General features: G+C 34.0%; 4 protein-coding genes across 11 annotated transcripts; all 4 read left to right on the forward strand.

Annotated features, from left to right (window-relative positions):
• Positions 1-1841: 1841 nt before the first annotated feature.
• LOC116347097 lies at positions 1842-7869 on the forward strand. The gene is made up of 16 exons (XM_031777532.1): positions 1842-1974; positions 2141-2429; positions 2503-2591; positions 2671-2858; positions 3033-3130; positions 3198-3262; positions 3345-3559; positions 4032-4181; positions 4254-4388; positions 4538-4623; positions 5969-6274; positions 6347-6425; positions 6496-6708; positions 6776-7162; positions 7226-7375; positions 7443-7869. Exons 1-16 carry the CDS (start codon positions 1970-1972, stop codon positions 7670-7672), a joined length of 2685 nt encoding a protein of 894 aa, XP_031633392.1. The 5' UTR covers positions 1842-1969; the 3' UTR covers positions 7673-7869.
• A 1732-nt stretch (positions 7870-9601) lies between these two features.
• LOC116346836 (phenoloxidase-activating factor 2-like) lies at positions 9602-12753 on the forward strand. Of its 2 annotated transcripts, none has more exons than XM_031777076.1 (9): positions 9602-9726; positions 10442-10912; positions 11015-11291; positions 11368-11539; positions 11603-11811; positions 11882-12037; positions 12133-12161; positions 12238-12343; positions 12426-12753. In XM_031777076.1, the coding sequence occupies exons 2-9, from the start codon at positions 10466-10468 to the stop codon at positions 12512-12514; spliced, it is 1485 nt and encodes a 494-aa protein (XP_031632936.1). In that variant the 5' UTR covers positions 9602-9726; positions 10442-10465; the 3' UTR covers positions 12515-12753. The 2 variants fall into 2 exon arrangements, with proteins under 2 accessions (XP_031632936.1, XP_031632937.1); XM_031777077.1 differs by lacking the exon at positions 9602-9726 and adding an exon at positions 9980-10095.
• A 939-nt stretch (positions 12754-13692) lies between these two features.
• LOC116346841 (phenoloxidase-activating factor 2-like) lies at positions 13693-16381 on the forward strand. 7 transcript variants are annotated; one of them, XM_031777087.1, is made up of 8 exons: positions 13693-13870; positions 14413-14588; positions 14674-14980; positions 15047-15337; positions 15570-15713; positions 15789-15815; positions 15871-15933; positions 16039-16381. In XM_031777087.1, the coding sequence occupies exons 1-8, from the start codon at positions 13843-13845 to the stop codon at positions 16161-16163; spliced, it is 1161 nt and encodes a 386-aa protein (XP_031632947.1). In that variant the 5' UTR covers positions 13693-13842; the 3' UTR covers positions 16164-16381. The 7 variants fall into 7 exon arrangements, with proteins under 7 accessions (XP_031632947.1, XP_031632942.1, XP_031632941.1 ...); XM_031777082.1 differs by having other exon boundaries at positions 13694-13852; positions 14674-15337; XM_031777081.1 differs by having other exon boundaries at positions 13695-13870; positions 14674-15337.
• A 909-nt stretch (positions 16382-17290) lies between these two features.
• LOC116346837 (phenoloxidase-activating factor 2-like) lies at positions 17291-21577 on the forward strand. Its single transcript, XM_031777078.1, has 10 exons — positions 17291-17776; positions 18673-18789; positions 18944-19015; positions 19106-19153; positions 19489-19943; positions 20021-20241; positions 20800-20940; positions 21122-21208; positions 21276-21325; positions 21391-21577. Exons 1-10 carry the CDS (start codon positions 17636-17638, stop codon positions 21448-21450), a joined length of 1392 nt encoding a protein of 463 aa, XP_031632938.1. The 5' UTR covers positions 17291-17635; the 3' UTR covers positions 21451-21577.
• The last annotated feature ends 1693 nt before the right edge of the window (positions 21578-23270 follow it).

Consider the following 23270-nt stretch of genomic DNA (forward strand, 5'->3'; position numbering starts at 1 on the left):
TTCGGTAGTGCCGAACCAAACGTTGTGAAGGAAGTTGTCACCCAGGCCCCTGTATACCGATTTGTACCAGAACTCGATTTCACAAACTACAACTATCCACCAAAAGTTGAAATCCAAGTACCAACAGTTTACAATGTTCCGGCCTCCGTTTATGGACCACCAGCCACCACTTATGGCGTCCCAAACTAAAAGTTTAGGGCAATAGTATCGAATGTCCAAATTGAATTAATAGATATTTCACTGGCATTTGCAAATTTCGTATAAGATAATTTATTAAACATTAGATACAAAATCATATAGAATTATGTGAATGTATTAGATAACTAACACGTTGAATGGATTAAGTGACATGAATGGAAAATTGTAGTAAATAAAATTTCTAATCAAAGTAAAACCCTTTGTTTTAATGCTTACGATCATCGTCACCATTCGAAAAGAGACATTTAAAATGCGATTGTGAATTTTTTTCGGTCGTCTCCATTCGTCGAAAAAAAGTAATATGCATTCAAAAGTTCCATTATTTACTCCTTACAGTAGGCGACTTTTGTCTGTTATTCAAAAAAAAGAAGTCCAATCAATGGTGTCCATGAATGTAACATTTTCGAATGAGTGCACTTTGTAGAATTGAAAGTGTACAAGCCTTAAAATCATGTGCGTTGAATAATAAATATCAGCATGATAACATATTGATATGGCATCGAGACAAGTCATTTTGCTGAATTCCCAACTTGTGTGTATCCAACTGACACATTTCTGAATTCGATCGAATCGAAGGAGATAGAGAAACAAACAAACAAAGGTCTTTCGATGAACTTGGTAGTGATGATAATTGATGGTAATTGTGACTGCCTAGTGATTTAAATTTAAAATATATATATATACGTATATGTATTAAATGAAATAACAACTGTTTCAGTTCAATTGCGCATTTTAGTGTTTGAATAATAAAATTGCTCATTACTAATAGTATAAATATTATTTAAAGAAAAAAGTGAGCAAAAAAAATCAAAAAAATTAACGATGTTGTTAAATCCAATACAATAAGATTCACGTACAGTTTGCATCAGCGATACGTGGTGGTGGTGATTGTTGTGATTTCCAAAGAAACGAAAAAAAAAAATCAATTGTGTATTCGCTGGTCCGTACACCAGATAGATAGTCGTGATAGTGTGACACGATTTCGGTTTCATCTCTTGGATCGAATGGTGTGTGCGAGTGTGCTACCATTCAAGTACAACAAAACGTACACGATCACTGTTAATAAGATACTCCAAAAAGGTGTATTGTTCAAAGTTAACGCTATTGATTTGTGTTTTATATATATTCTGTTGTCATTTGTGTATGTGTGAATAAGAATATATTTTTACACTTTCAAAATTGATTTGTTTCTTGACTTCCTGGTTTTTAACAACAAAAAGAGCCGAACGTGACATCAAAACCTAAACAAACTAATTTAGTCATAAGTAAGTTTCATTCGAACTTCAACCTACTCAATCGTACTGAATTTATCCGTGTGTACAGTTGTGCTTTACAAATATGGCACCGACTGAAACCGCTAAAATCGTAAAAAGACAGACAGAAAGAGAGAAAAAACGAATTAGTTTAACATTATCTTGAGTCGTCTGCGAATGCTAATCTGTGTGTTATAAAAACAATAAAATCAGAAAACATATTTCATTCTCTCTCTGTGTTACTCTTTTTTTCTGTACTTTTTTAATCGAACTCTCTTACGTATAGTGATCGTACGAAAGCCGATTTGCAAAGTAAAAAACCGGATTAGAACAAATTTCACGCTACACACGCATACATACGATCGTATAACACACGACGTGACTGTCATTGATTGCTTCGTTTATTTGGATTCGGATGTAGTACAATAGTAGCGGATTTACTCGCAAAATACAGTGCACACATTGATCCTATAATATTCGATTCAATTCAAAACAGAATTTCAAGAAGAGTGTCGAGTATGCGGTTGATTATTTTTCTGTTTATAAATTAAAATAAAGCGCATGTCTCTTTTTGCGATTAAAAAAAAAAAAATCTCTTTTATCAAGTTGATTTCAGTTTGTTTTTGTTTAACTGTTTTGTTTGTGGATATTTTTGTGTATGTGAACTTCTTTTTATTTCCCTTGCACAGATACATGGATCGAAAATGGAATTTGTGTCAGCTGATTGCTGCTTTTTGTTTATTGGCTTCAGTATTGGCCGATGATCCTCAACCTATAAGTGAAGAAGAGCTAAATAAATTAATAGGGAGTATATTTAATATTCCAAGCAGCGAAACTCTGCCGCCAACCACAAACGATATTTCGACACAGCCCACAACACAAACATCATCACGTCCATATTCATCATATCCAACATCAGATCCTCGTCCATCACCAACGCAACCACATCCAACACCACCAACATCAAGTGAACCAAATGTAAATTTCATCGTCATTAGATACATTCAGAAAACTACATTTATACATTGTGATTAATCAAATTCATTTTTAGCCATGTGAATTGGGAAGCGAATGCGTTCCATATTATTTATGTGCAAACGGGAGCATCATTACAAGCGGCGAAGGAATTTTAGATGTGAGGTAATTTTGGAATCTTTTGTGGGTGTTTTTTTTTTTTGTATGAAAAATAAAATCAATTATTCATCAATTGACCGCGAAGATTTGGCGAAGAAGACAATCCAGATCCAGTATTTCATCCGTGCAAAGGATTATTCAAAACATGCTGTTCACTTACAACTGACGAACCGAACATACCAAAAATTCCAAAGAAAGAGGGATGCGGTCACCGAAACAATGACGGTGTCGGATTTCGCATAACGGGCCAAAAAGACAGTGAAGCACAATACGGTAAAACTTAAACGAGTTTATTTCGCTCTATCTCTCTTTTGGTTTGTAAATGTGTCCTAAATAAAATTGACGAACAAATGGTATCGTCAACTTCGTTGAAAGAAAATATTTTGCATTTTTGCACTTAATTGCGGTGATTTCATTTTGAATTTGCCTTGCATCTCTTTCTTAAAGGGGAATTCCCGTGGATGGTAGCCATCATCAAAGAAGAACCATCACTACAAGATGTATTAAATGTGTACCAATGCGGTGGGTCATTGCTACATCCATTGGTTTGTAGATGCAAAGTAAATCGAGAAATACCCATGTTCTTGAGATGAACATGTTTTATCGTTTTAGGTTGTATTGACTGCAGCTCATTGTGTGTATGGAAAAAAGATCTTAAAAATTCGCGCCGGTGAATGGTAAATATTAAATTTGTGTATAAATTTAATCTTTTACAAACGATACTTTTTTTTTTTTTAATGTATTAATAATGATTGATAGGGACACGCAGACCAGAGACGAGCTATTTCTACACCAAGATCGCATAGTCAGCGAAATTATAATACATCAAGATTATTATAAAGGCGGTTTATTCAATGATGTTGCTTTGTTAGTACTCAAAGAACCGGTTGAATTCAATGAAATTGTAAATGCTATATGTCTGCCGCCACAAGATTACAACTTCGATGGAAACCGCTGTTATGCATCGGGATGGGGTATGATAATATATCGCTGAGGATGAAAATGACGAAAACATTACACTCTGAAGTTGAAGATTTAAGGGGGTGTTCTAATTGTAAAAAAAACGAGAATGGTAAGCTAAAATTTTCATTCTATCTAGTGTAGACCGAAAGGGGATTTTGATTCCATTTTGAAAGGGGATTGAAATGATTCACCAGGGGGTGAATTTTGGTCCAAAAAACTTGGCAAAACGGAAGAAATTTTCCCATTAAAAAACTCGTAAAAAATCGAAAGAAGGGGTCTTCAACTTCGAGAGTGTATTGCATCGCTAGGAGGGGGCAAACGGACCCATCTGGTCATGACGTATGTCTTCTGCTAAGGACGTATCATGTAGTCATTTTTATTCTCAGCAGAATGTATAAAACAGCCAACTATTTTATTTAAACAAAACAACAAGATGATCAATGGGTGATGTCGTGTGATAATGATTCGTGTATTTTTCAACAGGAAAAGACGTATGGGGAAAGGAAGGCAAATATCAAGTGATATTGAAAAAAATCGATTTACCAATTGTTCCACGCTCACCGTGCGTCGAACGATTACGTCAAACACGATTGGGAAACCATTTTAACTTACATAATTCATTTATTTGTGCTGGTAAGTCTATTTGATCAAATTTTATATTTAAATATTTTATACTAAGAAATGATCATTGTGTTGTGGATACAGGCGGTGAAAGAGGAAAAGACACTTGTAAAGGAGATGGAGGAAGTCCACTTGTTTGTCCCATTCCTGGCCATCGGGAACGTTATTTCCAATCGGGCATCGTGTCGTGGGGTATAGGTTGCAATGAGCAGAACCCAGGTCAGTTTAATACATATAAGCATTAAAAATCATTTTTTATGTAAGATCGGTAACTAAACGGTTCTCATTATTCCGCTTGATACAACTTAAGTTAAACGATGGCGATTGGTTAGATTTTAAATTAAAAATGCTTTGATTTCAATTCGCAGGAGTTTATGTGAATGTGGCGCGATTCAAAAGTTGGATTGACGAACAATTCCAATATAAATCATTAGACACCAGCTACTATTCGATTTAAATTGAAAAAAATAATAATAAATTATTCATTTTCTCTGTAAAACAAAATTGGAGATAAATAAAAAAGAGAAAATAAAAACGTTTGTAAATTAAGTATATTTTATGGTTATTCTTTTGCAAACGGTCATGTGGATTTTTTCCATCGATTATTTAAATGAAAAGTCAAAAGATTTCACCAACAACATTTCTTTTTTAGACCGCAACAAGCAAATGTAATGTGATTACTGTATGTTGGTAATAAAAAGTATGGGAAATTCCCGGCAAGTAACTCGATCTGTACGAGAAGAATATCCAGACTATTGAGTTTTATAATGAAGAATGTATCATTGTGGTGTACGTCATTGATGAAATCATGCTTACTGTGAGCATTTGTTCGATGCAGATAAAGCCACCGCTGCCACCGTCGTTGCTGTCGCCGCCAAATACCAGTTTTTGACTTTAATACAGCGTGCACATTATATATTCACATCACAAACGATGAAAAATCTCTACGAAGAAGACAACAACTGAAGAGCGAATCGAATTCTTGTTTGTATACCATATACAAACAATGATATAAAATAAAATAAAAAATTACGTACACACGCAATGTTGATTTGCTATATTCTAACTGAGACTGGGCGACGATCAGGTTCATACGGCATTGAAATCGCGTTCGCGTTATCACTCTCTCTCTCTCTCTCTCTCTCTCTCGCGATCGCTCTATGTTTCTCTTTTGATCTCAAACTTTTCTACACCAATTCTGCGCAACGTTATACATTTAAATCGAGTGCAGTTTATGTTTGGATATCATAACGATTTCAAATTTTCAATTTTGAACAAGAACAAGATTTTTCTAAAATTTTGCACCGTTTACGTTTTATCATTTTTTATTTGAATTTTATTTTGTAGCAATGTGATTTGATAATTGAAGCGCTGTCGCGTTTCTCTCTCTCTCTTTCTTTCTATCCCTCTGAATGCATTCGTTGCCGTTGTTTTTATTTTGCGATTTACTTGTGGATGTGTGTTTTTCCCTTTCTCATACTTCAACACAGCTCATGTGAAACAACTTATATACACATGCAAAGCGAAATGTTGTAAATATGTCTCGTAATCCGTACGTTCAACGGCAATCCTGATATAAACATCGAAGTAATTCAATGGTTTCACTTAATTGTGCTCGACACGGACACCGATAAGTGGTACACACTGTACGCCTTTTAAATTAAATATAGAAGCCGATTTGTTGGTGTGTTTTTTTGTTCGTTATTTTGATTATATTGTCTGCCGCAAATTCCGAATTTTGTGCGCTCGTGTTTTTTCTTATATTTTTATGGATTTTGTGATTTTAGATCAATAGTTGACTTGCCGAATCATTTGCAATGAGATTTTTGCTGATTTTTACTACGGCCATTGCCATATTTGGCGGTGTTGTTCGTTGTGATGACGATACAACAGCCACCACACTCAATCCGAATGAAAAGATACAAACAACTGAAACTCTATCAACGACCATTGAGGAGAACAATGGCGCTGTAATCGATGGAAACAACAACAGCAACAACGGTACTGCCATCGGCATTGAAACAAAGATCGATGCTGTTTCCGATCCCAGCACCAGCAGTTCGTGTTCATCATGCACGGCTGAAGATCCATCAAAAATATCAAATGTAAATTGACCTTTTATCATTTGAATGGCATACAAATGTCTACCAATCTATTTTTTTATTATTATTGTAAAGCCATGTGAAGTGGGTGAATGCGTCCCATATTATTTGTGTTTAAATGGGTCGATCATCACAAGTGGGGAGGGAATATTAGGTAATTTTGCAATCTTTCGTGTTTTCTTTTTGTATGAAGAAAAATCATTCATTATTATTATAATTATTAGATGTTAGACTTGGCGCCGATGATGATCCAGAACCAGAACGTCATCCATGTCCCGATTTCTTCGACACCTGTTGCAGCCTTCAATCGGAAACCGGAATTGTTAAAGAAATCGTTAAGCCACCGCCACCAATTGAACGTCAAGATAAGTGTGGAATTCGTAATAAAAAGGGTGCTGTATTCACTTTGATCGAACGCGAAAATGAATCCCAATTTGGTGAGTATTTAAATTTGCATTGGCAAAGAAAGCGAGAACGAATTATTAACCATGATCGATGATTTAGGCGAATTCCCGTGGACTGTGGCCGTTATTTATAAAGTTCGTGATAACATGAATGTGGTTAATGTCTATAAATGTGGAGGCAGCTTAATTCATCCACAGGTGGTTATGACGGCCAGTCATTGTGTTATCGATTTACCCAATGTTCAAGACATTATGATCAGAGCGGGCGAATGGGACACTCAAACGAATGATGAACCGTTTCCACATCAGGATCGATCTATAACCGAAGTTATAATACACGAACATTATCGTCGCGGATCACATTTCAATGATATAGCTTTGTTGATTTTGGAGAAACCGGTTGAAATGGCTGAAAATGTCAATACAGCTTGCCTTCCGCCACAAGATTTTGTGTTTGATCATCAACGTTGTTATGCCACGGGATGGGGTTGGTTCTTGTCGCATATCATGCATATTTATCACATTAATTTATAATTTCTGCTCTTCATAGGCAAAGATAAATTCGGTAAAGATGGACTTTATCAGGTGATTTTGAAACGAGTTGAATTGCCAGTTGTTCCTAGCGAAGAGTGTCAAAATAAATTACGTGAAACTCGCCTCGGACGCCATTTCGTATTAGATCCAAGTTTCATTTGTGCCGGTAAGAATCATGTGATTTTGTAGCAATAATAGTTTGAGCAAAATTCATTTTTTTTTGCATTGTGCAGGTGGTGAAAAGGGAAAGGACACGTGTCAAGGTGACGGTGGATCACCGTTAAACTGTGAAATCGCTGACAATGAATATGGTCAATACTATTTAGCTGGAGAAGTTGCCTGGGGTATCGGGTGTTTTGATGCCATTCCAGGTGTCTATGTAAACGTAGCCAAATATCGTCATTGGATCGATAAGTTGTTTGACGAACGAAATTTTGATAAAAAATTCTACACAACATTCTGATCATTTTAGCAACAAAACAAACTAATAACAAAAATACATGCATTTAACACATCAATTTTGAATAACAATTTTTAAATTAAACTTTCTGATTTGTTATCGCTAAGATTTTTTGAAAACAAATTAGAAATATACAAAATAGAAATAATAGTAATTACGTTAGGTTCGGCATTTTGATCGAATATATATGTCAACTATTGTCATCTTCCATATAATTTTCGAAAATTATGTTTTCAATATTGAAACGGTAAATTAGTAAAACAAAAACAAAAACTATTTTAAAAATGCAACCTTGATTTTTTAATTATTAATTTTTTTCATAGACGCAGAAATCATAATCGATAATGGTTATCTATGAATTTAAGATGAATGGAAATTAATATTTTCGAATCAAATTTCGTTCTATGACATTTTCATGCTCCACTCACTTAAATAAAACTTTAGCAAAAAGTTTGTTTTAATTATAGATTAAGCCGTCATAAACCACACATTTCAATTATCATGTGGTGGCGTTACATTTAAATAAAATCTCAGGCGAAGTTTCTCAATTATAACATTCATTGGGATGCACAACCAGTTTTTGGTAGCAGTTTTTGGAAGCAAACAACAAATTCTATTTTTGAAATATCCAGCCAACCCAATTCCAGGAGTTTTATAGATTTTTTTGGTTGGAACCACAGCAAATTGACCCCAGTTAAACAACTATATCGATTTTCATATATTGTTTCAACAAAATGTTAATTAATTATCGCCATAGCAACGGTTTCCATATCGCCATATCAATTTAAATTTCGGCAAAGATTAAAATTTAAAAACGGCTTAATGCGATGAATAAATAAAAAAAATATGTTTCATATTCATGTTGTTTGGATATTGCGAATCGGAATTTTCGACATGACCTCAGAGGAAAATATGTTTACAATATTGGAACCTTGAAACTGCGGAAATTTGGTAATCCAAAATTGATCATTGGTCACACAGATTTGTTTTTTTTTTTTAATGGGGCTTTCTTTCCAAGAGAGAAACTTATCGAAAATTTGGTTCATTATCATTGTAGTTTCTATCTCTGAATTCCCACTCTCAGTAGGTCATAAGCGATAATATTTTTTTTCTATTGATTTTTTTCACACTAATTGTTGTTTCCAATGAGTAAATGAATTTAATTCGATTGAATGCAAAGTGTGCACCACACATACACAGTTTGAGATAATCAATACATCAAAAGGCATCACAAATGTCTGTTTATGTTGTTCTAGACGAATGTGTCATTCTAAAGTCAAATGAAATGAAAAAAACTAAATGTTGTTGTTATTTTTTCTCTCCACACGGTCAACTATATAAGTTTTATGGTCATTGTGTTGGAGTACCGTTGTAAATGGCAATAAAAAATGACGATGTTGGGATTTTCGAAGCATGCATAAAATAATTTGGTAAAAAAATGGGGATGTGGATGCGTTTGAGAAATTTATTTTCGTACATACAAAGCTGATAAGGCGCAGTCAAAGTGCACGGGGTCATAATAGGTCTGGAAATTCCAGTGATTTTATCGCACTATACAATGCCATATTATGCTAAATGACAAGCGACGATGGCCATTATCATTGTAGTTGTCATCGTCGTAGTCGTCGTCGTTGTCGTCTCGTCGCCGCACATACATACCTACATTAGTTCCGACTGTCGAAGATACCACAAACACAATCGTATCTTTTTTGTATGAAGATATTAAATGTGTAAATGTGTGTATTTGCCAAATATCTACTGTGACCATTGTCAATGTTGGCTATTCTTGCTTAATGGTGCACCGAGAAGATGTCTCGTTTATGAAGGTATGCGGCATCGATCGCATCTTGTTGGTCATGTGTTGTATGTTTGCGTTGCTTTGTGACGTTTCAATGTTGGTTTTTTTTCTTCATTTTACTGTTTTTTTTTGCTGCGTTCACCACTCAGTCACAGTACTATCGCACCGAGACGAATTCAGTGTCAACCGATTGACGCACGCGTACAATCAAATCATTCATTTGTTAACAGTATACTGGTTTGGATCGATTTGGAGCTTGGTAAATAATAAATTTAATTTGATTTTCATTTTGTTTCATTTTTCACTCGCTTTTTTACCCCGCCCGATAATTTGGAGATGTTTGATTTATTTGGATAAATTATATTGTTTTTTGTAGCTGTACTGAAAATCCAAAACCAATAACATTCGTCTTCGTTGTTACAGAGCTGATTTAGTCAAACTTTGTATAAGTGTGTGTGCGCATGTGTGTGTGTAAAATCATCTTCTTGGGTGTTTCTTCTTTTTGCATCTTGTCGATTCCATATTGATGAACAAATTACGAAGAAATAGAAACGAGTCGAACAAAAGCAATATTGTTTGCGACTGAAATTTTCGAGTTTAAAGTAAATTCGTTGTAATAATATATATGGTAAATTATTCGATGGGTTTTTCCCATATTAAAATCAGAAATTATATAGCTTTTTACTAATTGAATCGGTTGAATTGTAAATTGTCATTTTATTACGAACGAAAAAGTGGACGATTAAAACGTACAGTTATCGTTTGTATTCGTAGTACGTTATTCTGAAATTGATCATTTCGGTGGAAATATATATATATATATATAAAAATAACCGGTTTTATGTGAATCTATCATTCAATTGTAGTTTGCTGCTTACTTCATTCTACTTATACTAAGAATTTCATTTGAAAAGAAAAAAAAAAAAAGACACAAAAGTTATTGTTATTCTTTCTCCTTCGATTTTCCAAATTAGATTCATCCAATATAAATAAAGATCATGCGAAAAACGGTGATTTTTTTGGCATTGATTGCCGCCGTTGTGGTGGTTGCTCACCCACAAGCTCCACCGCCAACAGATACAGATCCAAAGGGTGAACAGTTACCCGAACTGCAAAGTAAACAAACCTTGGACGAATTAATTTCACAGATTTTTACACAGGACAATAGTGGTTTCAATCAAAATTCAACGCCTCAACCACCAGTCATTGTTCAAGGTCAAGGCAATGATGGTACAATGAACGGTGGCAACTATGGCGGCGGTAGTCAACAGCCACAATATCCAAGTCAGTTGCCGATTACCACACTACCATCAACATATCAACAACCAAGTCAGCCACCAACTTATACACCTCAACCACAACAGCATAATATTCCCACACAGCCACCATATCAGCCGCCTTATCAGCCATCACAACCACTAACACCATCAAACGAGCCAAAAAACGTTAGTACTTTCTTTACTATTTTTTAGACGAGCAATGGCCCATTTTTATATGACATTTAAATAATCGATTTTCCATTCGATCGTTGTGAATTCATTATATAGCCTTGTCAATTTGGAAGTGAATGTGTGCCATATTACCAATGCGCAAACGGAACGATTATCACTGATGGTGAAGGCCTATTGGATATTCGTTTTGGTCAAGAGGAGAATATCGATCCGCAGCGTCATCCATGCCCGGGCCTGTTTAACACATGTTGTTCATTACGTTCTGAAGTGCCAACGATTCCAAAAGTGACACCCAATGTCGGTTGTGGTTTTCGTAATGTTGATGGAGTCGGATTTAGAATCACCGGTGACAAAGATAACGAAGCTCAATTTGGTGAGTATTTAAATTTGCATTGGCAAAGAAAGCGAGCACGAATGATTGACGAATTATTTACCATAATTGATCACAGGCGAATTCCCGTGGACCGTGGCCATTTTAAAAGAAGAAAAAGCACTAGACGGACAAATTTTGAATGTATACGTATGCGGTGGATCTTTGATTGATCACAACGTCGTATTGACTGCCGCTCATTGTGTCGATAAGAAAGAACCACATATTTTGAAAGTTCGTGCCGGTGAATGGTAAGTGATCAATTTGTTTTTTGTTTTTCTATTTTTTTTTTATGTAATAATAATCATTGATAGGGACACACAGACCAAAGATGAAATCTTTCCTCATCAAGACAGATCTGTGCGAGACTATGTCATCCATCCGGAATATCATCGTGGCGCTTTGCATAATGATGTTGCTCTGTTATTCCTTGCACAACCAGTTGATATTGCTGAAAACGTTAATACTGTTTGCTTGCCAAATCCGGGTGATGTTTTCGATCATGCAAGATGCTTCGCTTCAGGTTTGTCAAAAAAATCCATAAAAAGAATCCATAAAAGAGACTAACAGAATTTCATTTTCCAATCGGTAAGGCTGGGGAAAAGATCTTTTTGGTAAGGATGGTAAATATCAAGTGATCTTAAAACGAGTTGAACTTCCTGTCGTGCCATTTGCACCATGCCTACAGAAATTGAGAGAAACACGCCTTGGCAACCATTTCAACTTGCATAAGAGTTTCATCTGCGCCGGTAAGTTATTATATAAATGGACACTGATATGGATCTACTCAAAAATATTTTACTTATTATTAATTTTTGTAATTCATTTTTTTTTTTAATTATAGGCGGTGAAAGAGGTCGTGACACCTGTAAGGTAATTAAATTAAACTTTCTGATTTGTTATCGCTAAGATTTTTTGATTCAAATTTTTAATTACCGTTTAATTTAAGGGGGACGGTGGAAGTCCATTGGTGTGTCCTATACTTAATGCACCGGGACGGTATGCACAAGCCGGAATAGTTTCATGGGGCATAGGTTGTGGAGATGCTACCCCAGGTATACCAATATACTCCTTTTTTTCTATTTTAAGTTTGCTTCACACCAAATTTATTTATACATTATGCATTTCCTTTCTTAGGTGTCTATGTAAACGTTCCGATGTTCAGGCAATGGATTGACGAGCAAATGCGATTGAATAAATTGACTCCGAATTCGTATTCGCAATAATTAGAACAACAAAAGCCATAATAGCAAAAGCAAACTTACTACTATTTTAGTTGAATTGATTAAAATGAACATCAAGTAGATGCATCCGTTACCATTCCGATAGCGATGACCAACTCAAAATCATTTTGAATTTAAGTCGACACCACATGCCAATGACAATAACCCTATTAAATTGTGACAATCGATATCAAATAATAAGAGTTTTTAAATTAATAAAATGTAATACGTGTCAACGAATACATCAACAGTTTCATCATTTATTAGTGTACATACAGAAAAAAATCGAATCGAATGTAGAAAAATCGGGCGACAAACAAATATGTGTGCATAGCTGGGGATTAAATGAAAGAGTTGGAATGTTTGTCTGACATAGTTCTTTTTCTATTTTAAGCTTGATTCGCACCAAATTTATACATTATGCATTACCTTTTAATTTATCCAAATTAAAGTCGATTGTATTGAAATTCAAACGGTGACTCGCCGTAAGGAATAAACAAGACACATTCAATCTACCTTCTACTCACAAAAGAGTAATAATATAAATATACATTCGGATACAATATACGATCACTTGCAAAAGATGGCTGATTTGCGCAGTTATAATAAAATGGATTGGTGTTGAAAATCGACCTAATACAAGCATTCTAACACTATATTTCGAGCATACTTTTGCAGCAATCTCCACTTTGAGCTTTGAGACTTCTCTTAAATCATTTGATCTTGATCTTCGAGATAGATATCTGCCTTCAATGTCAATTAACGACTTATCAAATAAAAATAAATTTAATAGAATGGCGATTTTGGTCACCTCTATTCTAACTATTTTTACGCATGAAAATTGTCCATTCAAAATATCGAAGATATTTGTGTGTTCAAATCGACTCATATACGTCGATTTGCAAAAAAGAAAAATTCAAAAAAATTGTCAACCGCCGATAATTAATGCAACAAACAAATGTGATCTAAATGATCCTCCAATCTATTTAGATTATCGGTTATTATATTCATTTTTCTTGCACAACCTATGCTTTTCTTAATCTAACTTTAACTAATAATATCAGCTATTCGTCAAATTCATCGTTTTCATTATCACGGTGAATCGAGTTGAATTAAGTGTAACTACGAGCATTTATAGTTTTCATTATTTGAACTTCTTCGATGTTTTGAGCAAAGAACGCAAATAAATGAAAAATTAAGAAAAAAAAAACATCCATAAGATTTGGGTTTCTCCCATTTTTATTGTTTAATAATCACAAGTGTATTAGATTTTTTTTTTTTTATAAAATCTTCAATTTCTTGGAATTGATCTCATTTTAATTGGAATACAAATGAAAGCAAGTTGGTACTACTCTTTGTGTGTGTGCATGTTTGTATGGTTTCAATTCATATTATAAGCGGCACTCGTGTGCAAAAGAATGAGATCAACTGATTATTGTGAAACAAAATTGATTGGTTAAATTCAATTGCATGTGAACAATCAGAATTCGTTTCATTACAAGATGAATAAAATCGACTGTTTTTCGTATGAAGTTTTATAATCATTCAATATCGTCCAGTGTGTCCATAAGTGAGTGTAGATGGCAACAATCACAAGTTTCCGTGCGGCAGTAAAAAGAACTGTGTGTATGCGTCAACATGTTTGTCGTCCGCACTCACGTCGATCGTGAGTTACGGTATCTTACGGAAATATCTTCCATATATAGTGCACCGATATAGTATAGATATCGACACTATTTGGTGCTATTTCTATATGTTATGGACACACTGATATCGTCAGTAACAGCCAATAGTTAGTTGGACGCGATTCTTTTTCCACCCGAGTAGTTTGTTGATTAAGCATTGAATTTTATTAGGATTATTTATGTTTTGTTGGTTCAATTTCAATTTTACAACACCAGATAAATCGATAATCATGCAAAAAGTGGTGATTTTCTTGGGATTGCTCATCAATGCACTGGCCCATCCAGAGCAACGATCTAAGTATTTCGTGGGGTTAGAAATGAACCAAACCAATGATTTTGAAATATTTAACCTCGCTAATCAAAATGAAAATTCAACCTTAACTACAACTTCAGTAATTATTATTTCAATAAACTATTTCAATCATCCATATCTTTTCTATTATTAATTGAATTGTTTGTATGTTACATTTGGTGTAGTCTGAATGCAAATGTTTGCCTTTCCATATGTGTGCGAACGCTGCATCCCAAATAGATATTCGAAGTTTCACTTTCGAAGATACATGCTCTAGCTATCTTGAAATTTGTTGTTCACCAAATTCCATTATTCCCGATTCATCGATCAAATTCATCGAACCGAACAATGTTTCATTAGTTGCATCCAATTGCGGTACTCGTAATGAGAATGGTATTCGTTTCAATATCATCGGAAACAACAATAATGAAGCGCAATTTGCGGAGTTTCCTTGGCACGTTGCTATTTTTAAAGAAATAAGATCCTCAAACGGTGACATCTCGAATACATATGCATGCGGCGGTTCACTGATCAACCAGAGTGTTATTTTAACTGCAGCTCATTGCTTATATCAAAAGGGTACACCATTATTGAATGTACAAATGTGGAAAGTTCGTGCCGGTGAATGGGACTTAAATACAACATTTGAACCATATTCTCATCAGGACCGAGCTGTTCGTAAAATTGTTATTCATCCGCATTTTCGCCGTAGCGGCGTGTTAAATGATATTGCATTGTTATTCCTGACACAACCATTTGAATTGGGTCCACATATTAATTCCATTTGTTTGCCGAATCCTGACCTTGTTTTCGATCAACGATCGTGCTTTGCAACCGGCTGGGGAAAGGGTATCAAAATCGAGTTTCATTTCTAGATAAATTTGGAGTATATGAATGTCTGAGAATGAAAGCGAGACTTCTATTCACAACTTATTGAAATGTAACACCAGAAAAAAGTGCTGACAGTCAGCATATTTTGTATGGTGAGTTGTGAATAGAAGTCTCGCTTTCATTCTCGGGCAATCATATAAGTTGGTTTATTTAAAAGGAAACATCAGATGGATTTAATTTTTTTTTAAAGATTCATTCGACGATGAAGCCAATTTTCAACATATTTTGAAACGAATCGAACTCCCGATCGTAGCCCGTGAATTATGCGTTCAGAGATTAAGGGAAACACGTCTTGGCTTAAATTTCGAATTACATCCGAGTTTTATTTGTGCGGGTAAGTGCGATTTTGAAGCGCAATTGAGCGAGATTGAATTGTGAAATCTTTTTTTATATATATTTTTATTGGTAGGTAAACCAGGTCATGATACCTGCACTGGTTAAGTCAATGAAATATTTGTTTTTATTCTTTTTTACTCAATTTAATATTCCAGGTGACGGAGGAAGTCCATTGATATGCCAAATTCGTAATGCGCCAGGACGATATGCACAAGCCGGTTTGATAAGTTTTGCATAAATTTTACCAAAAAAATTCCATGAAAAATACATTTACATTTTTTTTTTTAATTGTTCATCATTTGTTTGACTCTTTTGATGTAAAGGCATCGTGTCATGGGGCATTAAGTGCGGCGATCCAAGAGTACCAGGTGTTTATGTAAATGTGTCGATGTTCTGGGATTGGGTGCATGATGAAATGAAATTAAATGATTTAAGTACAAAATCGTAATCATATCAATAGAACAGCAACCAAAGCGATGACGACGATGACAACAACAGCAAATGTTTCTACTTTTTAGTGTTTCTATTGGACTCCTATGTATAAGCAAGCTCTTTTAAATTTTTCCAATATGAAACACAATTATCCTTGATATAGAAAACAATTAATGTATACCAAATCTTTATAATATATACATGTATGAATAAAATACAATGTATGCAAAATAATAATGAATTCGTCCGAAGTATAAGCTCAAAATTGTTCTTTGTTCTGTGTTTCGTTTGAATATTCTTCTATCATGACGAGAATTAAAGATTGAGAAGAAACGCAAAAAAATATCTGTGTTTTTCCCATTATAATTATCGAAATTATTATTTTAACAAGTCCTATATAAAACTTGGGTACCTTTTGTGTTTGTATATGTTTTGTTCTACTTCATTTCATTCCTCTGAATTTTGATTTTTTGTTTATTTCGTTTCGATTACATCAGTACAGCGTACATAGATAAACATGCGAAAATCGCATTACCCATCATTTGCGTATCATAGACAACAATAGTTGAGTTTAGTCAACCGAGATCATAAGAAATCCTGAATTAACACAACAAAAATTCCATTTTTTCTGCATTCCACGATTCTTTGCTATTTCAACATATTTCCCCCTAAGCCATGAAAATCAAGCACGTTCAATGTTCATGGTGAGTTCCCATGGATTATTGCAATTTTAAAAGAAGTTTGTGGTGGATCATTAATTGAGCCGGTGTCGTTTTAACTTAAAAAAATGTTTTAACTTAAACTTAAATGATTTAATTTCAAATTGAACTGGTAAAAAAAGCACCCGAAATTCTGTTATCAACATTACTGCGACCGAATAACTCAATATCTCTTGCTTTCTTTGAATTTCAAAGACAAGCCAATAGCAAAATAATGACATCAACTTTAATACATTGCGACATTTGCTACACATAATTAATACATTCTATAAAAAAAGGCATACGTTGTGCAATCATTGCCAAAACGAGAATTCATGATAATTTTTTTTTGAACTTGGAAATTATCTTTCTCTATTGAAACAAACAAAAAAATTAATCACTTTGTCTTGGGTCGTGCCACAGTAAAAACCAGTAAACAGTGTTCTTATTCTGAAAGTGAATCATATTGAAGTTTGCACAGCCGCATGTAAATGTTCCTTCGGAGATAAGAACGTTCGGATTTTCCCATCTGATAAAATTTTGGAAAAATTGTGATTAAAGCAACATAAAAAGAAACGCAATGAGCTTTTGAAATTGAATTCTGCAACAGAGAGTAACAGAGTACAAAACACATATTTTTCGTGAAGTTTTTTCAGCGATATTGTACGAGCGATTTTCACTCGGTGGCTAGTATTTTATTCTGTGTGAATTTTTCGCTGTAAAAGCAAACGTTCATTTGTAATTTGTTGCTTTTATTATTCATTTTTACAAACCAAAGTAAACAATAATCATGCAGAAAATTTGGATTTTTCTGATATTTCTAAATTTTCTGAAAATTTGGATTTTTATCGGAGCACTAGCTAGTAATCCAGACGAAATTTTGAGACAAAATTTGAATATTTTTTACTCAAATTATTCAGCTACACATCCGGTAACTACTATTTTTGTCTATTAAAATCGTTGTTTTTCAGTTAAATACATAAAATACTTTCTAAAACGGAATCTCAAGGGAAAAAAATATTTTTTTTTGTTGGAGATTTTTTACTATTTGAAATGTCCGTTATTAGATGGTAAAAATACCAAATTTTGTTTTGAGACAAATTACTAAGCTGTTGTTCAACAGCTGATTGAACAAAAAAAATTCTGAGTTTCATTCTTTGTACTCATTTTGTTAAATGCAAAAAAACTGCAGTGTATGTTTTTTAATGAAAATGTGGAAGTAAAATAAATTTTCGGCGAAGAGAATTTTTTTTAATAAAAAAAGTCATGAATTAAATAAAACAACGTTTGTGTTAACGATTATGTAATACAATTTATGAATTTAATAAGAAAGAAGTTTTGCTTAAATTCGGAGAAATTTATATTCCATTATTTTGCATGTGAATTTTTTCCCGATATTCGCATGTTTTCTACTGCTCGAGTTAGAAAATTTTTTCGGTACACAAAGAAAAATATACAATGAAAACTAGATGACATGCCGTATAAAATCGTAATTTTCATACAAAATATCATTTTTGTGTATTTTCTTTTGTGTGGATTTTCTTCAAAATATAAACGAATAAGAAGAACTACATTGAATCTAATATTTTTGGTAGACAAAATTTTGCATGACACACTCCACTCACACGCCATTCGTATATGAATCCTATGTTAGTGGAGAGTTTCTCTGCTTACTTTGCTTGTTATTTTGTCTATCAAAAAAATTAGATTCACTGTATATTGTAATTCCGAATTTTGGATGGCATATCATCTAGTTTTCATTGTATATTTTTTTTGTGTATATTCATAACAGTTATTTGAATTTTTTTCGATCTCTGTTTTCAACAGGATTCATCAAATCCAGTGCCTTCACGAAATGAACAAGTGTATCCAGTGCGACAAACTCAATGGTATCCTCCTCCGTCGAACACCCTACCAAATCTAGTGTATCCACCACTAGTAGCCGTTAGTATTTGCACATTATATTTATCATTTTAGAGAAGAGCATTGGATTTTATCGTTATGGAAAGATTTTCCGCCACCATACTCATAACATTCAAATTTATTGAATGATTTTTCATTTGCAATACAATTCACCAAATTCAATTTATCTAAATAGCAATCACCTGGGTCAAATTATCCTCCTCCGTCGAACACCCTACCAAATCCAGTGTATCCACCACCAGTAAACGTTAGTATTTACATATTTACCATACTCATAACATTCAAGCTAATTAAATAATTTTCAATATAATTCACAAAATTCAATTTATCCAAACAGCAACCACCTGTGACAATTTATCCTCCTCTGTTGGACAACCCACCGAACGTTAGTATTTACATATTTATCATTTTAGAGAAGAGAGCACATAAACCTGGATCACACAAGAAATAAACCTGGAAAATTATTTTGGGATTCCTATTAAAATATTAATTTGTAAGGTTTCCTTATAATATGGGAACATTTTATGAGGAAACCTTTAAATAATAAAAATGTTTTGTTTCAACACAGTGAAGTTGGCTTTGACCTTTGGGCGCGTCAATTTATAAGGGTTTTTTTTAAATAGGAATCCTAAAATAATTTGTTGGGTTTTTCTCTTGTGTGATTTTATATAACCTTTTGCATTAATTGATTTGCCTCTAATATCTGTTGTCATTATGTAGAAGTGCATATGTGTGCCAAAACACCTATGTGTAAATGGTTATGGTAATGGTAATGGTAATGATAATCGTAATACTGTTACTAATAATGAATTCGAGAAAGTCGTCGATATCCGATTTGGAGAAGTTGAGTGTCAATCATATCTTGAAACATGTTGTTTACAAAATATAACGAATAATGCGCCGAAAGTGATACCTCATGGTTGTGGTGTCCGTAATCCGAAAGGGGTATTTTTCAGAATTATCGGTAACAATGACAATGAAGCGCAATTCGGAGAATTTCCATGGCATATTGGACTTTTTAAAATGGTACAAGGTCCAAGTGGTGAACTTTGGACTTACGGATGCGGTGGTTCATTGATTAATCCGGGTGTGGTTCTGACTGCAGCTCATTGTTTAAGAACAAAGAATGGACCAATGTTGGATTTACACATGTTGAAAGTCCGTGCCGGAGACTGGTTAGTGTTCAATGATGACAAATTTGAAATTCAATCTTTTGCAAACGACACTTTTTTTTTAATGTCTCAATATTCAGGGATTTACGAATCACACACGAGCCGTATCCCCATCAGGAACAAACTGTCCGTAAAATTTCAATACATCCAGATTATCAAAGGAATGGCTTGCTTAGTGATGTTGCATTGTTATTCGTCACACAACCTTTTGAATTGGGTCTACATATTAATACAATTTGTTTGCCGAATCCTGATCAGGTTTTCAATCAACGATCTTGCTTTGCAACAGGCTGGGGAAAAGGTAACTAAAATCGGATTCCTTACTGATTCACATGATTTAATTACCATTCTGAAATTTTAAATAATACATACATAGTAATATTTGAGTACGGTAACACAGCAGAGTTTCATTCAGCGCAATACATGCATTGTCCTCTATACAATCGCTTGGATGTTTTGAGTCACATAATCGTGAAGAGAACAATGCATGCATTCTTGTTCGCTGTGATGTATAAACTGCTACGTACATTCGCATGCGACGGACGACGCATTCTCAGCTAGCATACGTTTTTATGCTAAGCATGGCAGCAGCGCTGAATGAAACTCTGTTATAGCGTTTACCCCTCAAAACGAGTAACTAACTCAATTTTTGGTGTTAAATTCGTCGATGCGTTCACTTGGACGAAATTAACACCAAAACTAGGGTTTGCTATTCGTTTTGACGAGTAAACACTCTACTAACTGTATACGGTGCTACCGTACTCAAAAATTACTGTGGGTGTGTGTATACTATATATATAGGACTAAAGCCATTACAAATGGATATAGATTTACTAGATCAATTCGTATTCATTTTTAGATAAATTTGGTGGCCCTACAATGCAAAAGATTTTAAAACGAATCGAACTTCCAATCGTGCCTCATCAATCTTGCAACCAGAAATTAAAGCAAACACGTCTTGGCCAGTATTTCAACTTAGCTTCAACTTTTATTTGTGCAGGTTAGTACACTGTTATTATTTAATATCCGAATTATTGACAGTTGGTGTTGTTCTAATATAGTCATATTATTGTATGTGCTGTCGGAAAAACTTCTCTTACTTTTCAATATTTCATTTAAACGTTAAAAATAATAGAGAAATGCATTTCTTTTATACTCGTTTTGTTTCTTAAAATTCATAGGAGGCGAAGGTCATGGTGACACATGCACTGGAGATGGAGGATCACCCCTGGTGTGTCCAATTGGAAATAATCGATATGTTCAAGCTGGTAAGTTTTTCAAAAACAAGCTTGAAAAAAGTTACACAAAAAAATATCTGTGATTACTTTGAATTAGGAATTGTTTCATGGGGAATAGGATGTGATGACAGTACGCCAGGAGTTTATGTAAATATAATCATTATACATTTTCCATTCTTCCGTTATTATTAATTATTTTTTTTTAATTAAAGGCAAATGTGGCGTGGTTCCGGAATTGGGTTGATCAGGAAGTAGCAAGGAATATAATTTAATGTCATAGCCGTCTGCCTGATACCGTGTTTGTTTTTGATTACAATGAAATGTCAATGCCCTTTCATAAATGTCTTTTTTCTTTGAATTTTGTGTTGAACAAATATTAAATAAAATAACATTTTTAAACATTTAGTCTTTCATTTCCTTTTTAGCAGGTCATTTTACTAGTTAGGTTGTATCAAAAATAAGATTATCATTATCTTAACATAAATCCTATTTCTACTTCTCAGAGGGCCGAAAAACCCTGATATTATTAACACACACAAACAAACACACATATGAAGTTTGTATATAGAATGAGTACGGCGGTACGCCCGATATCACAAAAAAAAACCAAAAACCATCCGAAAATGTTTATACTTTATATTCACACAGAGAGAAATCTATTACGTTTTATTTCTACATTTTTGAGAAACGTCAAAACACAATCACTATTGGGTTTTTCCGAGTGAAGCAGTGTCTTTAAATAGGGACGAACTTATAAATGTCAGAGATCAGCACAACTGCAATGTTCAAAATGTGATTGTCCCTTCGAGCTACAAATACCACTTACCCCAATTTCAGAAAAATAAGAATGAATGCACAAAAATCAAAATTCTAGAAATGCGAAAAAACGCTTCGAAACCCGAAAAACATGTTTGTTCTTTTACAAAGTTAGTGTCAGAATGAAAGTGTAATGTCTCAACTAATGAGATATGATAGTTGGATTACTGTTGGCAATCTCAAAGCAAATCTTATTGAAGCTTACAAAAAATGTGTATTTATACCAATAAAATAACCAGAATATTGCTCAGCGCTGCTGCCATCCAAAACATTCAAACGATTGAATAGAGAACAATGCATGTATTGTTGTTCGCTGTGATGTATAAACTGCTACGTACCTTCGCATGCCATGGACGACGCATTCTCAGCAAGATATTTTAATATGCTGTGAATGACAGCAGCGCTGAGCAATATTCTGAAAATAACGATAAATACATTAAAAATAATAATAATGAAGCATTTTCTACATAATTATTCACATCAAAAGTAACCTTATCACCCATATGAAACCTTAACGCTATGCGCGTCAAATCGACGTTATTCGACGCTATTCTATGAGTATATATAAAATTGTACATTATGTTTTACAGTGCCTGCGCCGTCTACTGTGATTGAGTCGCAATTCAATACACAAAACATAACAGGCAACGCGCGCACATAAACGGAGTTCGTGTGTTACTGTGTATAAGGCCGCATGCTTGCACATAATGTACAATTCTATATACACATGGAATAGCGTCGAATAACATCGATTTGACACGCATAGCGTTGAGGTTTCATATGGGATATAGAATCAGTTTCATATGGGCACCTTATTTTCCGTTTGCTCTTTTAAGAATGTAAAACAAGAACATTTGAAGAACAAGAACATTGAATTTTTCTCATTCGATCGGTATGAAAATTAGAATTGGGGGTTTTTCGGTACGAGAAACCCGAATTTGATATTTATTTTGACATAAAATTAAGTTTCAACTCATTTTCCATTCAAAAATTTGATTTTTTCTATTTCTTGCCACTTCAGGCAATTTTTGTACTGGAAATATTTCAAAATATTATTTTATCTGAAAATAAATATCAGAATAGGTTTTATCGTACCCAAAAACTCCCCAATACTAATTTTCATACCGATCGAATGAAAAAAATTGTAACTCCAAAATATCATTCGAAGGGATAGGTTCGAAGCCGAAGATCTTGTGAACTTTTCAAATCGATCGGTCAAAACTGTTGACTATAGATGTGCCAAATCCGATATGTTAATACATTTTGTATTATGATA

Source organism: Contarinia nasturtii, unplaced genomic scaffold (assembly GCF_009176525.2).
Source record: "Contarinia nasturtii isolate CC-2019 unplaced genomic scaffold, AAFC_CNas_1.1 Cnas_scaffold_1699, whole genome shotgun sequence".
NCBI lineage: Eukaryota > Metazoa > Arthropoda > Insecta > Diptera > Cecidomyiidae > Contarinia > Contarinia nasturtii.

Coding starts and splice junctions, on each gene's coding strand:
- LOC116347097 (XM_031777532.1), top strand. Junction 3,131..3,197: donor GGTCATTGCTACATCCATTG/GTTTGTAGATGC, acceptor TTATCGTTTTAG/GTTGTATTGACTGCAGCTCA. Junction 6,426..6,495: donor AAGTGGGGAGGGAATATTAG/GTAATTTTGCAA, acceptor TATAATTATTAG/ATGTTAGACTTGGCGCCGAT.
- LOC116346836 (XM_031777076.1), top strand. CDS start 10,466: ATGCGAAAAACGGTGATTTTTTTGGCATTGATTGCCGCCGTTGTGGTG. Junction 10,913..11,014: donor CATCAAACGAGCCAAAAAAC/GTTAGTACTTTC, acceptor TTCATTATATAG/CCTTGTCAATTTGGAAGTGA. Junction 11,292..11,367: donor AGATAACGAAGCTCAATTTG/GTGAGTATTTAA, acceptor AATTGATCACAG/GCGAATTCCCGTGGACCGTG.
- LOC116346841 (XM_031777081.1), top strand. CDS start 13,843: ATGAAAGCAAGTTGGTACTACTCTTTGT. Junction 13,871..14,412: donor AAGTTGGTACTACTCTTTGT/GTGTGTGCATGT, acceptor TTACAACACCAG/ATAAATCGATAATCATGCAA. Junction 15,816..15,870: donor AGGTCATGATACCTGCACTG/GTTAAGTCAATG, acceptor TTAATATTCCAG/GTGACGGAGGAAGTCCATTG.
- LOC116346837 (XM_031777078.1), top strand. CDS start 17,636: ATGCAGAAAATTTGGATTTTTCTGATATTTCTAAATTTTCTGAAAATT. Junction 18,790..18,943: donor TGTATCCACCACTAGTAGCC/GTTAGTATTTGC, acceptor TTATCTAAATAG/CAATCACCTGGGTCAAATTA. Junction 20,242..20,799: donor TGCAACAGGCTGGGGAAAAG/GTAACTAAAATC, acceptor ATTCATTTTTAG/ATAAATTTGGTGGCCCTACA.